The sequence below is a fragment of the Phaethon lepturus genome, unplaced genomic scaffold (genome assembly GCF_000687285.1).
Source record: "Phaethon lepturus isolate BGI_N335 unplaced genomic scaffold, ASM68728v1 scaffold7628, whole genome shotgun sequence".
NCBI classification, from domain to species: Eukaryota; Metazoa; Chordata; class Aves; order Phaethontiformes; family Phaethontidae; genus Phaethon; species Phaethon lepturus.
Window position 1 is genome coordinate 1531 of NW_010555453.1, and position 16436 is coordinate 17966.

The window sequence follows — 16436 nt, forward strand, 5'->3', positions numbered from 1 at the left end:
CTTTGCTGACAATACAATTAAAAATTCTTCTAAATCAACAACCATAGAAATAATTTGTACTGGCAGAAAGATGCTTTGTGTGGTTAAATTGCATCAAACAAGAAGTTTAATTACTCTGATTAGAGGTAAGATATTTTGGTCCTTGTGCTAGAGGTTAAAATAAATACCCTAGTAGAATTTCAGTGTAGCTAAGCCTTCTCTGTTCATGCACATACTGTAGTTATTGAAAATCTGAGCAAAGTTATGATGGTATTATATATATTTTTTTAACATATGTAAAATAATCTTTTTCTTTTTTTTTTCTGTTCCTAAAGCTGAATTACAGATTGCTGAAGCCATTGCTCTTGTAGACACCCTTCAGAACTGGACAGTTTTAGATAAAATAATTATTCCTACAAAAAATCCTGACAAGAAGTTTATTTTTGGCAAAGGAAACTTTCAGGTTTTGACAGGTAAGGACTGAGATTTTTCAGTACTGCATCATTCTAAATGGAAGACTTCTGCAGCTGAACTGTTTAAGGATAGGTATGAAAGCTGAAGAGAGAGAGAATTTTGTTCATCTATCATGCAGGTTTGCAAACAAACTTCACAGAATATTTTTAAGGTTACAAAAGCAACACAATAGAAATAACCCATGCTAACTGAAAATGTGTGAGGCAACTTAATCCCTATGTTTATGTCATTGACGTAAGTGAAACTGGCAACTGTTTTACATAGTACTAAATTAAAGCAAATACAACTGTTCTGTGAACAAAGAATATAATGCCATTTGCTATTTTGTGAGCATTCTGCTCAGTGCAAAATGGTTTTATATTCTGTATATTTTAAAAAGAGAATTGACATTTAACGCTATTTTATAATGGTTATCCATCTTTTAGAAAAGATTAAAAAATTGCCCCATGTGACAGCTGTCTTCTTGAATGTGGAAAGAATATCTTCACTAACAAAGGTAATTAAATACAGTATCAAATCATATTGTTTACATCAGTATTGTTTGGAAGCTATGGATGTTATGAGAAGTAGGGTCAGTTAAGACTCTAAATTTGCATATGGTAATGTGTGAAGCCACCTGGACTGAGTTTTGTTGAAAGGAAACTTAATTCCTATCACATTTGTCCCATTGATATATGTGTTTCCAGCTCTCATACATGAAATTTTCCAGCAGCCTAATAACAACTTAGTATAGACTCTGCTCTTGTATTTGCCACTGGCACTATTTACAATGTTGGAAAAGTTACTCAAGGTCTTTTTCACAAAATGGAAGCAGTAACACAGCTTTTGTTATGAAGAATGTCAACATTTTGGATTAGCTATATGCACAAGTTTTATGCCTATATGGATAGTGCATTTATTTTCCTATAGTTTTGTGGATGCTGTATTATATTTTGAATATGAGGCGTAAATTCAGAGCAAGCTTATATTTGAATGTTTCAGATATTTAAACTTCCATTCCTAACCCTTAAAAAGAAACCGTATTTTAAATTGATGCATTATGTTGAGAGGAGCAGCATGCTTCACTTTTTTTAACATTGGCAGTAAAACAGCTGGTGCGTGAACTATAGATGCTCTTTGAAACGCTTAGATAAAGTGAAATAAATACTTTTTAGATTTATTGCATGTACAGCATCATGCAGGGTGTAAAGCGCGTGGAAATTCTGCAAGCAAGCATTAATGCTTTGCTGGTAGTTTTGAATGTTTTCCCTGATTATAAAATGAACAGAGATGGTAAATATCTCTAATAGGTAGCTATCCTTGAGATAGCATAGTATTATATTCGTGAAGAAATGCCCAATAAAAGCATAAACCTAATAAGTTACATAGGTTTATCTATGCTTGAGATACCTACCTATTAGAGATATTTACCATCTCTGTTCCAATTTATTGATGAAATGTAAGTTGAAAATGTTTCCTTTCAATTTCCTAGTTTTTATTGCCTGATTTACAGTATGAGTTCTTTTAGTCCTAGATTTGGTAAAAAATTTTTCTTTTTGCAAATCTAGATCTTAAGAGCAGTTTAACAGGGTTGATTCAAGAAAGTGTTTGAGAATGTGTATAAAACATAAACATTCTGGATTTTAGAGATGGCAGAGGGGAACTACTGCATACTTTAAGTGTCTTTTGCTGAATTAGAGCAAGGGTGGGTTTTTTGTTTGGTTTTTGTTTGGTTGGAGTTTAAGTATTTTGTGAAAAGCTGGTTATGAAATAATTTTCCTGCTTTCTTCCCTTTTTTTTTTTTCAATTCAGTAATCTTTTTTTCTTTTCCTACATTATCCCCATCCTTTCCTACACCAGCATTTCATAATTATTTTTTGCAAGGACTTAACAACTGAGATTCTTGATTCTGAGACATACTGTAAGAGCTGTTGTCAGAATCCTTTAAAGGCAATGGAAGGATTCTCTTGGAATTTGATGGGCCTAGACATAAAGTTCTACCTTCTAAACTCTTTTTCACCTTTCTTTGTGGTCAGCCAAATTTTGCCTTTCCATGCTCATAATCCTTACCCATCCAATGAAATGGCATCCTGAAAACCTCTGAGTTCAAGTGTCCATCAGCTAACCGTAGCTGTAGTGCTGTGTAGGAACTGATGTACTGATACTGTGGCAGACAGAAAACATCTAGGTTGTTTTGTCTTACATGGCTAAAGAAAGAACTAGAAGATGCCTGGGGCGTGAAAGTCTTTGACAGATACACAGTTGTACTTCACATTTTTCGTTGTAATGCCCGGACCAAAGAAGCAAAACTTCAGATAGCATTGGCTGAAATTCCACTTCTCAGGTACCTCGAGCTGTGCAAATCACATGCTGATATTTACATATTTTAGTGACTAGTTCTTTACAGTAACAAAAATGGTAATACTATATTGTAAAGCAAAATGATGCTGTTTCAGTGCTTGCATAGTATGCTCAATGATTGATTAGAGCATTAGAAATATTTGCTATAATGTCATTGTTTTAAGCTTCTACAGTGCTGACAGGCAAAACCAGACAGTGTTCAATAATCTTGCAAAATATATTTCTGATTAAAAGGTCCCGGTTCTTTCTAATGTGGAAGATGGATTTCAAGAATGTGTAGGAATTGGGTATGTGTATCCCATCTATAATTCTGATGGGTTTAATAGGGAAAGCTATAAACAAGAAAGATTAACGGCATTAATTTGTATCTGAATTTTCCACATTTCTACATTACGTGGCATAGAAATATTTGTACGTGGCTGTTGATGTGAGTTGTGTGAATGTATGAGGCATCTTTGGCTCTCTGAAATTTTGGAATAGCCATTATAATTTGCTAAGAGAGTTGCATGATTCTTCAAACCACAGCTGAGGAGACAGGAAAATCTGGATTTTTTCACCAGGCTTCTCGCGATGAGCAGGTTTTATTTGGAGTCATTTAGTGTTTTTATTCATACTGTTAGAATATCTACTACTGCTTCACATTTGTTAGGCATTTTAGGATAGCTTGATTAAAGAAAGTTGCTTCTAATTACCTGTTACTCCACTGACAGGTCAAATCTGAAAAATGAGGTGTCTTGGCTAGATCAGCAGAGAGGCGGATCAAGGTACATCATGGGCTCAGGTAAAGTCTAAATATTCTCATGAATTAGAAGATTTTTTTTCTCCCATAGCCTTTAAACACATTTAATTTTATCTTATTTTATTTGGAGGAGGCCAGGAGGAGAAACTGTTTGTGTTCTGCATCTAATTAAGTGAACATACAAAAATTTATTGGAAAGTAACTTAAAGTTTTAGTTTGTACTGGCTCAGTAACTGACCATGGACAGAGTATTTCCTGCTACAGAGGTTTATCATAAGTGTACATGGTTATTCTAGAGTGCTTTGCATATGTTTTAATAATTACTTATCATTCAGACTCTTAGGCAAGAAAACATAGTTTTAGTTGGTTATTTATAACTTCATATTCCCTAATGCTAGCTCACTTGATTTCCAAATGCACAACATCACTTGGTTTACTATTTCTCTTGTAGACTTTTCTGCCAATTACTCATTTGTATTTTTCAGGTGAAACATTCATGGAGACACAGCATCGTATCTTGAAAGAAAAAGAACTTAAAATTAGGAGTGCCCTGGAGAAACTAAGAAAAAAAAGGTCTTTACTTAGAACTCAGCGCAGAAAACGCGAGTTTCCGATTATCTCAGTAATGGGCTATACTAACTGTGGTAAGCAAAAAATTGTAACATGAAAGAGCTTACATGGTCTAATTTTTAATTAGAAACTTTACCCAGAAACTCACTTCGGTGTGAATAGGCTTCGTATTTTAATTAGGATTTAAGTTGTGTAATGAATATTTGTCAGTTAGGGTATAGTTAGGAAAGAAAATTATGCTTGTTGCAGTTAAATTTTGGTTTTTTCCTCAGTCTTGAAGACACATTTTGGAGAAATGCCTAGCACCTATTGTGCCAAAAAGATTTTATATATAGTGCTGAAGACTGTACTGTTAGTCTCCCAACTTAACTTGCACTAATTTTGTTACCAGTTATATATGCAAAGATTTGGATTACACTGTATGTTTTTCTTAAATGTCATACTTCCATATTTTTTAAAACTGAAGATTCAACTATGTATGTATATATTACAATTTTGTACATATAATTGGAATACTTTAACTAGGGTATATACTGAGCACTTTAATGACTAAATTCTGTGACTCACAACATCAATTCTTTAAATTCTTTAACTCTCATTGAGTTAAATAAATGTCAGTAGTATTATATTCATGAAGAAATGCCCAATAAAAGCATAAACCTAATAAGTTACATGTTAGTGCTTCTGTTTGTTGTTGGATTTAACAAGTAAATACTGAATTTTATTTGACAACAGAAGCACTGAAGCGTGCATAAGCATATGCTTCCTAATGCTGTCATGGCAGCGCTCTTCAGATAGTCTTAGAGGTGAGAGATGTGGGTAGGTCACTTTGCAGGTCAGTTCAGTCTTTGATCATCTTGTGATTTAACAGCATAGCTTCCAGATGTGGCCTTAAATCCAATTCCAAGTTATAAAAGTTAAGACTGTGTTTGTAATAGATAACTAATCATAGGCTAGATTTAAATTAGTGAAATAGGTATGAAAAGATATGTTACATCATATAACTCACCGGAGCCTCGTAAATTAGTTTTTTTTACTTAAAATAAGGCACTAACATCTTGTTCTTTTTTTTCTTTAATTAGGAAAGACTACCTTGATCAAAGCCTTGAGTGGGGAAGCAGGTCTTCAACCCAGAGATCAGCTGTTTGCCACTCTTGATATTACAGCGCATGCTGGCTATCTGCCCTCACATATGGCAGTTATTTATGTTGACACTATTGGGTTTCTGACTGATCTTCCACATAGTCTGGTTGAGTCCTTTTCAGCTACATTAGAAGAAGTGGCTTACTCGGTATGTAGTTGACTGTAAAAACTGAGAAATCAAATTAATTCCCTTTTAGATAATCCTCACCCCTTCAAAAAGGGGGAAGTTAATTGGCATGCTCTTCTTAGAGAAGGATCTGGCTGGCTCTAGTAGTCTTCTAAGATAACAAGGTAAATATCTTACCATAAGCCAGTTTTCTGACACTTGAAACTATATAGAATATATAGATACAAAGAGATTTCAGAAAGGGTTTATTTGGAGTATATGTGTCCTTCTCCATGATATGTAAACCAGACAAGTCAGATTTTGCTGATTAAATATATGAAAACCTAAACTAAACCTAGTACATCAGAATAAGTTGAAGTTCGCTTTCTTGAGAGTTAAAAATGAAATAAAGCCTCTGGAATGATCTGTTTTTAACTTACAGTTTCCTATAGCACTAAAAGTGGGCGACTGTGATGTGATGCAGGCAGCATTGTAATAAACAGAAATGTACTTTTCCAATCATTTTCTCATTAAAACTAGTTTCCTGTATTATAGCAAAGTGTAAAGCTGCATATACACAGACATGTAAAACAAAAGGCCTGTATCATGAAAAGTAATGAAATTCAGTGGTAGTTGGATGCTGGAATGCTTCTGAGGATTGGACTCTTCACCATGCAATAATAGGACTTTGAAAATCTGGCTGCAACTATCCTGTTTGTCTCTTATTCTGAAGTGTTAAATGAAAGGCAAGAAATGTACTTCTCACTAATTTTCAGAAGTTTGAAGCACAATCTTGAGCAAAGACGACAAACATTTTGAATGCAAATACTGAATTTGGTTGCTTGGTTTTTATCATGGCAAACATGATTGTGTATGCACTTGAAACTGGCGACTTTTGTATAAAGCTTTCTAAGTGAAGCACCAGTAATAGTATCTCAAGAGCTAAGAATGAAGACAGTCATCTTCTGCATTTTGAATGTAAAAATAGAATTGCAAGTTCTATGGTTTGCAGGTTTTTTTCTTTTTCAAACAGTTTTTCAGCCATTACTCTTCTAAAACCTTTTTAGAGTTTAGTCTTTTTCTTCTCCAGTATTTTTGAAGCCTTATTCTTACACAGCCTTGGCTTTGAAAAATTAGATCAGTAGTTATTTGAAATCTGAATTCTGTAACTAGCTTGATTGACAGGATTTGTTTCAGGCTTGTTGGAGGCAATTCATACTCACTGTGGAGAGAAAAAACTAAGCTGCTACAGATTTTCTTTCATCATTGTACAAAAGACAGTATTGGCTTAATACTGTTTTAGTAGTTCATTTTACAGTGTTAACCTCCCAGTGTACTATCTAATGGATAGGAAAGTATCTTATATGAATTAGCAATTACAACATGGTAACTGGTGTTTCATTAAGTCACTGTCTTGTGTATTGATGCTTGCTAGGATCTGATAGTTCATGTGAGGGATGTTACTCATCCAGAAACAATCCTCCAGAAAGCAACAGTTCTGTCAGTTCTGAAGAATCTTAATCTTCCCAGCCATTTATTGGACTCGATGGTAGAAGTTCATAACAAAGTGGATTTGATAGAAAGGTAAGCAGGAGATGCTAAGTGTACTTAAACATTTCTTATGTCCCAGCAGCTCTTAGATTCTTAGTCTAGAAAAAAGCTCTCACACTTCTGACTACATTTAATAGTGTTTCTCAATCTTTTACATATGTAACTATGGTCTTAAAAAGAATTAATTATCTTTTAATTACAAAAGAAATCACTTGAGTTATACAAGAAGTAGCTTCTGTAGGAAGCTGCCAGTATAAAGTAACACAGTTAAGTTGTCGCTGCTTGGAATATTTTCACAACCTAATCTTTATGCACAAATGTGCTAGCAATTGTTACCTTTCAGATATAAACCCACTGAAGAAAATGCTTTAGCCATTTCTGCTCTACATGGACATGGTTTAGAAGAGTTGAAGGAAGAAATAGAGAAAAAAATTTTGACAGCAACAGGGAAGAAGATTCTGACAGTTAATGTCAACTTAGAGGGACCTCAGCTAAGGTAAATAATTTCGAATTGTAAGGGGGACTTAGAGAAATATGAAATTTGCATGTCTTAAATGTCTTGCACAGTCTTGCATGTCTTAAAATTTTCAAATCATATCATACTGATTTTAATCTGACAAGAATTACAGAGATAATTATTGAAGTTTTATGACCTATTGAGAAGAAATATCCCCATTAGATACCTTAGTCTGCTTCTGAGTGTCCTTCACAGAGTTCTGTGTGTTAGTACAATAAAACATACTTCCTGAAAGACCAAGCCACTGGTCCTGGATCCAGATTTCTGATAAAAACACAAATCTGAAAAGTTTATGAAAAGAGTATACCCTATTTCCAAACAGCAAGTAGTAAATGAAAAGTAAGTGAAGCACTTCACCTTTTAAAGTGTTAAATTACCTAGATTGGAACATGTTGACCTAAAGCAAAGATCACATTTTATGCAGTATGTCATACCTTTTAGGATGATAATATGTTTCTACTTTTACAGTTGGCTCTATAAAGAAGCAACAGTTCAGGAAGTAGAAGTCATGCCTGAGGACAGCACAGCCAGGGTGAAGGTGATCATCGGCGATGCTGCTTTTGGCAGATACAAAAACCTCTTTCCTAACAGTAAGATTTTTATGCCATGAAACCGCATCTTTTTCTAGGAAAAGAAACTGATCTCATTAAGAGGATGTGAAATGAAGTTAATGACCTATTAGCCTGGGTGTTGAAGAGTTATGTTTTTGGCACATTTTAGAAATGGACATTGTTTCAGAAAACTTCTGTTTGGAAACTGTAAGAGCTTTGAGCTTCATTCTGTCGGCAAGTGCAAGGACAGCACTAAATTTTTAATGTTAAAACAGTTGTTGGCTATAAGCTGTGGACCTCAAACACATGGAAATCACTGGATGGCATCTGAATTAACCTTCAGAAAAGTACCAAGTTTCTTATATAAATAAAGCCTTTTGCCCCATTTTTCAGAATAAAATAGTATTTATTGTAGTTAAGGTGTCCCAAGCGGTCCTTGGAAAATAACAATTAGTGAACAAAATGTTGTTGGCTGTTTATAAATAATACAGATAGGTTCATGCATTCTGCTTTAATACATATTTAAGTAAAATAACTGCCATGTCTTATTGCAGTGAAGCAAAAAGCCATGGATTTGTATATTTAAGCAACAAATAAAGTTGGCTGTGAACATACAGTTTTCTTGCCTACAATAATTTATCCACAATACCTATTACTGTGTCAGTTCTTAAAGAGAAAACATTTTAGGTACAGTAAACCATGGATTTTGTATGAAATTATTTCACAAAGGAAAAAAAAAAAAGAACAAAACCTGATCCATTACCCAAGTTATGAATTACTATTGGGAACTAATGAACCAATCAGTCACAGAAAGTAGAAGCAAAACTGTTTCACTCCATATTACACAAAGAGATCAAGTTTTCATAGAGTCACAAGAGGGTACAAAAGATAGGCAGAAAAACATTTTGAGTATGTATAACGTAACACTTCATGCAGGTAGTGACTAAAAAAAAAACACCAAACCCAAAACTGAATGACTGCTCAGTGTGAAATACATAGAGACAAGTATAAATGGAATGTTTGGGATTTTACTCTTGACAAATTCTGCAATTGCAAGAGGTTACATGAGGAGGTAGCATCTTTGCCTTTCATGCTGAGAAGTCTATGGCAAGTTTGATCTGTTGTCAGGCTGCAGTTGATTTCAGACTTCTGCAAATACCTACTGCAAATGTGAACATCTTGCCAGACATTTGAACTCAGCTTTTGCATATAAGGTGCATCTCAAAAGTGAGGTATATTGATGAAGCTGCATAGTGACCTTTATACAATGCCTGGTTTTGTTTTAGTCCTGATGCTTGCCATTTCTCTTATCTTCATGATCATCTGTTATTGCACAGTTCATTTAAAGAAACAGAAAAATAGAATTGATACGCAGTGGCAAACAACATCAACCCCTTAGTTTTTACACAAGCAAAAAACACTTATTGAGAGGAAAAATAACTATAATTAGAATAGGTGAATAAAAGACCAGTTGTGAAACCCCAAATGAGCATGACAGAAGCCAAGAATCTGGATTTTTAGAGCAATCTGAGTTTAGAGAAGGAATTTGTTTCATATGTTCATTTTCAGTGTAAGGCATATTTTGGCACACCTAATAAAACAGATTTCATTACCACAAACAAAACTGTCTAAGTGCCTAGTCTTCATATCTATCACTGCAGAACTGGCATGACTGATAAAAATAATCAGTGTTCAAATACATATACCTCTTGCAAATCGTGAAGAATTTTGTGACTGCCCTGTTGGTAAAGTGGCTCATAACTGATACTTGTCACACAACAACAGTACAGCAGCTTCTAGATCTTGAATGTTAATGATGTATTGATGTATATAAAAAAAATCATGTCAAATAGGATTGTCAATATAGTATCTCTGATATATCAAAAACATTTTTAAACTGTTCCTCTCCTATATTTAACACAAACTATGAAAACAGACAAGTCAGTTTCACACTGATATACTGAGAATTGGGGTTGCAAGTAGTGCAGAATATCTTTACAATTGTAAGAAAGATAACAGTCTTGCCACAAAATAATCCATGCAGCCACTGACATATTTCTCCTTGCTCATATGTAAAATAAAATGGGATTAAGTTCTTGGGACTTTCACTATTGCCAACTGCTACAGAGTCTGAGCACCTCCAAGTAAATTATACAGATACCATAGTTCTCTAGAGACTTCAGCCAGGTCTGCCTGCTCTCTTTTTTGTGAAAAGGCCTTGAAACCCTGATGAGGCTAAGAGCACTCTTCTTACTGAATCTTTAAAACACCCCTGTTTTACATTAACTGGACCTTTATGGGATCCAGGATATTTAAACCAGGACACATTAAACGCAGACAAAGCCTTTCCAGGTTTTTGCAGATTAAGAAGCTGAGAATGAAATGCTATTTGTTCCAGCTCCTTTACTTTGACAGTGTAATAGAGGATTAATTTTTGTGTTAAGTTCTATCACATCTTTGACAAAATCATCATTTCCTATGAAGTCCCCAGCAATGATGTTAATACATTCTTTTTTTGGTCCTGGATACTGCTGCTTTATCCAGATTTTCAAGCATGGAAGACTCCGGAGTGTCATTTTCTTCAGTGATCCAAATGGATGTACGAGAATATACCTTAAATTTTCAGTAAGGTTAATCCCCGCTACAAAGAATTTTTCTGAAACAAAAATCAGAAAGTAACACATTAAATATTCCTCTGAGGAGAACCGAAACTGCTCAGCATTGCATTAACTCCAGATCTCGTTCCTCTGGGGATCATTAAAGCACTGACTTTACAGTCTCTGTTGTTTCCTATCTGTAGAACTGCTTCAGCAGTCTCTCCCATCGTTGCAACTGCATGCGGTAGTAAAGAGTCACCAAAACCCAACTCGGTTATCAAACCGTTCCAGTTTGGCTAAATTTATCTACATCACTCATTGCAGACTAAAGGTTCTCCACTAACTAGTCCTCCTTTCTAAATTATGTTTGTTTCTGTAAGGGTTGGTTCCCAAATGCTTAGCCTTGCCCCCGGAGATGGACGGGAACACAGGGCGCACCTACGCGAGCGTCTTCCTTCGGCCGGGGAGTACGCTCCTGAAGCGGCTCTTGCCTTCGTCACCCCACGCGCGCGCACCGCGGAGCTGCGCTGGAGGTTATGAACCAAATTCCTTTTGGCTTAAGACTACGCCAGCACGCTTGAGCACCGCTACGTCCCGAGGTAGCGACAGCCTTTATGCGCCGTTCTTGTAGGGGCTTCTTTTCACAACAAGGCTAGCGTAACGCGCTGCCCGCATCATCAGCGCGGCCCGAAGTGGCAAGCGCTGGGTCGAGGGAGCAGCCTCCTACCTGTGAGACGAGCACGACAGCGCCAGCGAGCCGGTCTGTGCTGAGGGCTGCTTTTCCACAGGATCACGCAAGTGAAGCAGCTGCCACAATTCAGGAGGTCTGCGCGCGCACGCGGACCAACGCGCAGATTCGCACCAACGCAGATGGACGTTGCGCTGGCCCATTTTTCCCACGCAGCAAACTTGGGCACGCCTCACACACGCAGCGTGCACAAAGTGGTTATATCCCGTAACGCTACAATCGCTCAACCTCCCATTTGTTTTGCGCCGCTGTACGTGACCCTTGTTTCCTCCCAGTGACTCCCCGTGCCTACCTGGACGGCCCATCCGCTTCATGCGCTCCAAATACTGGATAAGAGCACGAGTGGCAGTTTTGTTTCCCCACCAGTATGGGATCGCGGGCCACAGCTCACCGTGCTCCTCCACTGCCACGTCCTCTTCGTATGAGACTATCACCTGATGGCCTCGCTGCCACAGGGTCCGCAGCGTCGGCACCACCTAAGAGAAAGCGTGCCCAGGTTGAAGTCAGCAACACAGCAGCGTTCCCGAAGTTCCAATACTGACGTGTGAAGCTGCCTTGATAGAGAGGCACCGATTCAGTTGACATAATGCTGTTAAACGTACAGCCAAATAGGTCGTTGGCTGGGTTACAAGCTGCAGGGACAACAGGAACCTGGAAACTTCAGCAGATTCCTCTTTTCCTCAAATAATTCAACTATAGTGAAGTACATAACTCAAGGTCTTACACCTGTGCAACAGGAAACCATTCCCGTATCAGCCCTCGTGCACATACCACTGCTGAAAATTTATTGAGAGAGGAAGACACAGCCCTTTCAGTAAAAGGAGGTAGGAGGGGAGCAAAGCCCTACACCCAGCTATAGACATACAGATGCAGAGAAGCAGGAATAATTTTGGCAAATGCCCCACATTGATCCAAATTTGTTGCAGTAGACGTTAATGAATCACAGAATCATAGAATGGTTTGGGTTGGAAGGGACCTTAGAGTTCATCTAGTTCCAACACCCTGCCATGGGCTGGGACACTTTCCACTAGACGAGGTTGCTCAAAGCCCCATCCAGCCTGGCCTTGAACACTTCCAGGTATGGGGCATCCACAACTTCTCTGGGCAACCTGTTCCAGTGCCTCACCACCCTCATCATGAAGAATTTCTTCCTTACATCTAACCTAAATTTACCCTATTACAGTTTAAAGCTATTACGCCTTGTCCTACCACTACAGGCCCTTGTGAAAAGTCCCTCTCCAGCTTTCTTGTAGGCACCCTTTAGGTACTGGTAGGCTGCTGTAAGGTCTCCCCAGAGCTTTTTCTCCAGGCTGAACAACCTCAACTCTCTCAGCCTGTCTTTCACAGGAGAGGTGTTCCATCCCTCTGATCATTTTGGTGGCCTCCTCTGGACCCTCTCCAACAGGTCCATGTCTTCCCTGTGCCGAGGGCTCTGGAGCTGGATGCAGGACTCCATGTGGGGGTCTCACCAGAGTGGAGTAGAGGGGCAGAATCACCTCCCTCGACCTGCTGGCCACGCTGCTTCGGATGCAGCCCAGGATACAGTTGGCCTTCTGGGCTGCGAGCACACATCACCGGGTCATGTTGAGTTTCTCACCAACCAACACCCCCAAGTCCTTCTCCTCAGGGCTGCTCTCAATGAATTCTCCACCCAGCCTGTATTTGTGCTTGGGATTGCCCTAACCCATGTGCAGGACCTTGCACTTGGCCTTACTGAACTTCATGAGGTTTGCACAGGCCCACTCTCTCAAGCCTGTCAAAGTCCTTCTGGATGGCATCCCTTCCCTCCAGCGTGTTGACCGCACCACACAGCTTGATGTCTTCAGCAAGCTTGCTGAGGATGCACTCTAATCCTACTGTCCATGTCACCAACAAAGATGTTAAACAACGCTGGTCCCAATACCGACTCCTGAGGAACACTGGTCTCCACTTGAACATCAAGCTGTTGACCAAAATGAAAATTGAACTGTTTAAGACTTGGTAAGTCTAAATGTAAGTTTTCAAGAGATAAATAAATTCTGATTTCTCTAAGTGGAAAGTTTCTGAAATCGGGGTGCCCCAGACATTTTGAATTGAGAGAAGGGAAGACTTGAGTCAGAAATCTTCTAAGAAAGACAAACAGACAGGCTGAAAGAGGTCTGTTGTTAGATTTAAGTGTTTCGATATGAAATGACATTTTCCAATCCTCAAAAGTTACCATCTGACTAGTTTTATTTGCAAAACCAACATACTTAATACAGGCATTGTTTTTTTTAAGAACTTTGGTGGTTAAAAGCTGTAACTGTTGCTTGTGAAAAGAAAATGGTGGCTTTTTGATGTTCCAATTAACTTATTAATTATAATAAAAGCCAAAGGCAGTTGAAAATTTTTTATGTAAATCTTTGAAGAGAGCCAAGGGCTGAATGAACAAGGGAATCCCTCTTGCTTCATCCAAGAAAGAGAGTGCGAACCCCAATTAGGTCAGAAAATGCTGCAAAATTAAGACATAAGCTACTCATAAACTACAAAAATCTGTGGTTGACAGAAGCCTTTGATTTGCTCCAGCTGCCTTTCTAAAGCTGAAGTCTTTTTTTTTAAAAAAAAAAAAAAAAGGGGACAGATTGGGATAAGAGCCAAAAAAAACCCTACCAGAAATGTGTACATGAGCACAGGTGCTTATTTTGCAAACAAAGCAGAAGTGAAACTGTAGATGGCTAACAAGGGATTTTTAAACCCTAGTAATCCAGATCAAAGCAAGACACCTTGAATAGTTAAGGCAATTAAAATTTTAAACACAATGTAATGTTGTCACGCTGTGGCCTGTGCCAGTACTACATACAGACCTCTACTTAAAGCAGCTGGTTCATAAATACTTTGACACTTACTTTTGTATGACGCCAAAGTTGCAGTCTTGAAAGACAGTAGATAACAGATTATTATTTTAAAATAAGTGAGCAAGTACTTGGATATTTGATGTTAAATCCTGAAAAACCCCACAGCTACCTAACCTGCAACGGTATCACGTGCAGAAGTGGTGAGATCCATTGTGCTGGTCACAGACCCCATAGAAATAAAGTCCTCCTGCTTGAGGAAAATACTTGACTTCTCTCTTCTCCAGTGTCCTTCCTCCCTCCCCCTGGACACCGCTCAGAAACTTTCTTTCTTCTTTCTTCAGTCAGGTGATGTCAAACCATTCGTTCATCACCTTCGTTCAACAAACTATCAGCAGCAGCTTGCCCCTTTTGCAATTAATAACTTTTTTTCTTTTTGAGAGCTAGCCATGTGTCCGAAAGCAAATTTGACCATCTTCTCCAGTATTGCTCTGCTCATCTATGACTTACGCGCTCCAGTTATTTGGGGAAACAATAAAACAGTGTCACTCAGGTCTTCAGTTATTCAGCTGAGGCCTGAATATTCAGAATCCCCTAGTTTTGCTGAGAATTGTTCTACTTTAACTCTGCTGTACAAAATGCTTTGAAATGGTAATACTCACCCGTTACCGATACACCAGCTTCAAAGGCTGAATTCGAATCGCAAAGAGGGTCATCATTATCGTGTATCCCTCATATCTCCAGAGAAAATCCTCTGTTTCTATGCATCTTTGAAATGTTAATTGTTTAACTGCTAAAAGCTTCCACACCTTGTAAAAAGGAGGAAGCTAAAAAGCTCAACTTCTAAAAATCAGCAATCAAATAATTTCTGATTATTTAAATTAAAGCTTTTCTGGAGATAAGGGTGACTGAAAGCATATTATGTTTTTGGAAGGTCAGATCCAGCTCACGCCCAGGAAAGAAAGTCAATGCCACCTGAAATGCACTGAGGGCAGAGATGCTATTAAGAGAGACCTTGACAGGCTGGGGACATGGGTGACAGAAACCTCATGGAGCTCAACAAAGGCAAAAGCAAAGTCCTGCACCTGGACTATCCCTATGCACCAGGACAGGCTGGGGGCAGGTGAGTAGAAAGCTGCTTTACAGAAAAGGACCTGGAGGTTCTAGTTGACACCAAGCTGAATATGAGCCAGGACTGTGCCCTGGTGGCAAAGGTCAACTGCAAACCGGGATGCATTAGCAACGGCACAGATAGCAGGTCAAGAGAAGGATTTCTTCCCTCCTATTTGGCACTTGTGGGGCTGCATAGAATCACAGAATCATTTAGGTTGGAAAAGACCTTTAAGATCTTTTAATCGTCTTTAACCATCAAGTCCAACCGTTAACCTAACACTGCTGAGTTCACCACTAAATAATGTCCCTAAGCACAACATCTACACGTCTTTTAAATACCTCCAGGGATGGCGACTCCACCGCTTCCCTGGGCAGCCTGTTCCAGTGCTTGACAACACTTTTTGGTGAAGAAATTTTTCCTAACATCCAATCTAAACCTCCCCTGGTGCCACTTGAGCCCGTTTCCTCTTGTCCTATATCTTGTTATTCTCAAGTACTGTGTCCAGTACTGGCTTCCCCGGTACAAAAAAAGTCATTGATATGCTGGAGTGAGTCCAGAATGAGCAGAGGCTGGAACGTGACAAACAAGGACAGGCTGAGATACCTGGCTCTGTTCAGCATGAAGAAGAGAAGACTATGGACAGGTCTTACTCCTGTTTGCAAACACCTAGCAGGCAGATGTATAGAAGAGAGAGGCAGGCACTCCTCAGAGATGCATAGCAAAAGGATGAAAGTCAGCAGACACAAGTTACAGCAAGATAAATTCTGATCAGATAGACAGATGGTAAACACGTTTACTGCAAGAGTGGTCAAACGCTGGACCAAGCAAACGCTGGACCAAGCTGCCTAGAAAGGTTGTGGAATCTCCACCCTTGGAGATATTCAAGAGTGGACAGGACACAGCCCAATATAACTTTGAAGTTTGTTCTGCTTTGCATGGTGGGGTTGGACCAGATGACCTCCAGAGGTCACTTCCTCACTTCTAACCTAAACTATTTTAAATAGCCTGAAAGTTCATTTACAATTATTTCTGTGAAAAGGCAGAAAATGGATTCTTTAAATTGTATAAACAAAGTACAGACTGTATTTAACACACGCACACACTTTTTTCTTTTTTTTTTCTTAAATAAAACTCAGACAGGGCAGTGGACGGTGGTTGTGTCCCTTCTATTATCACAGAATCACTAAGGTTGGAAAG

At 38.4% G+C, this 16436-nt stretch overlaps 2 protein-coding genes across 2 annotated transcripts; one reads left to right on the forward strand and one right to left on the reverse strand.

Annotated features, from left to right (window-relative positions):
* Positions 1-314: 314 nt before the first annotated feature.
* Positions 315-8147, forward strand: GTPBP6 (GTP binding protein 6 (putative); the record flags this gene model as incomplete). The annotated part of the gene is made up of 9 exons (XM_010292158.1): positions 315-452; positions 879-949; positions 2646-2776; positions 3504-3574; positions 4018-4176; positions 5185-5393; positions 6787-6935; positions 7246-7398; positions 7888-8147. Coding segments are annotated over 9 exons (1223 nt in total), but the record flags the coding sequence as incomplete, so codon positions are not given.
* Positions 8148-10333: 2186 nt separating this feature from the next.
* On the reverse strand, positions 10334-14844 carry LOC104624718 (PI-PLC X domain-containing protein 1-like). Its single transcript, XM_010292159.1, has 4 exons — positions 14795-14844; positions 13173-13257; positions 11608-11791; positions 10334-10626 (listed from the first exon to the last, which is right to left on the reverse strand). Exons 1-4 carry the CDS (start codon positions 14842-14844, stop codon positions 10334-10336), a joined length of 612 nt encoding a protein of 203 aa, XP_010290461.1.
* Between the last annotated feature and the right edge of the window lie 1592 nt (positions 14845-16436).

Excerpts from the sequence above, each read along its gene's own strand:
- LOC104624718 (XM_010292159.1), bottom strand. The coding sequence starts at position 14,844 with ATGATGACCCTCTTTGCGATTCGAATTCAGCCTTTGAAGCTGGTGTAT. Across the intron at positions 11,792-13,172 it reads CTTTGTTGGTGACATGGACA|GTGGTGCCGACGCTGCGGAC; the intron begins GTAGGATTAGAG and ends GCTTTCTCTTAG. Across the intron at positions 10,627-11,607 it reads GAAGCGGATGGGCCGTCCAG|AAAAATTCTTTGTAGCGGGG; the intron begins GTAGGCACGGGG and ends TTTTTGTTTCAG.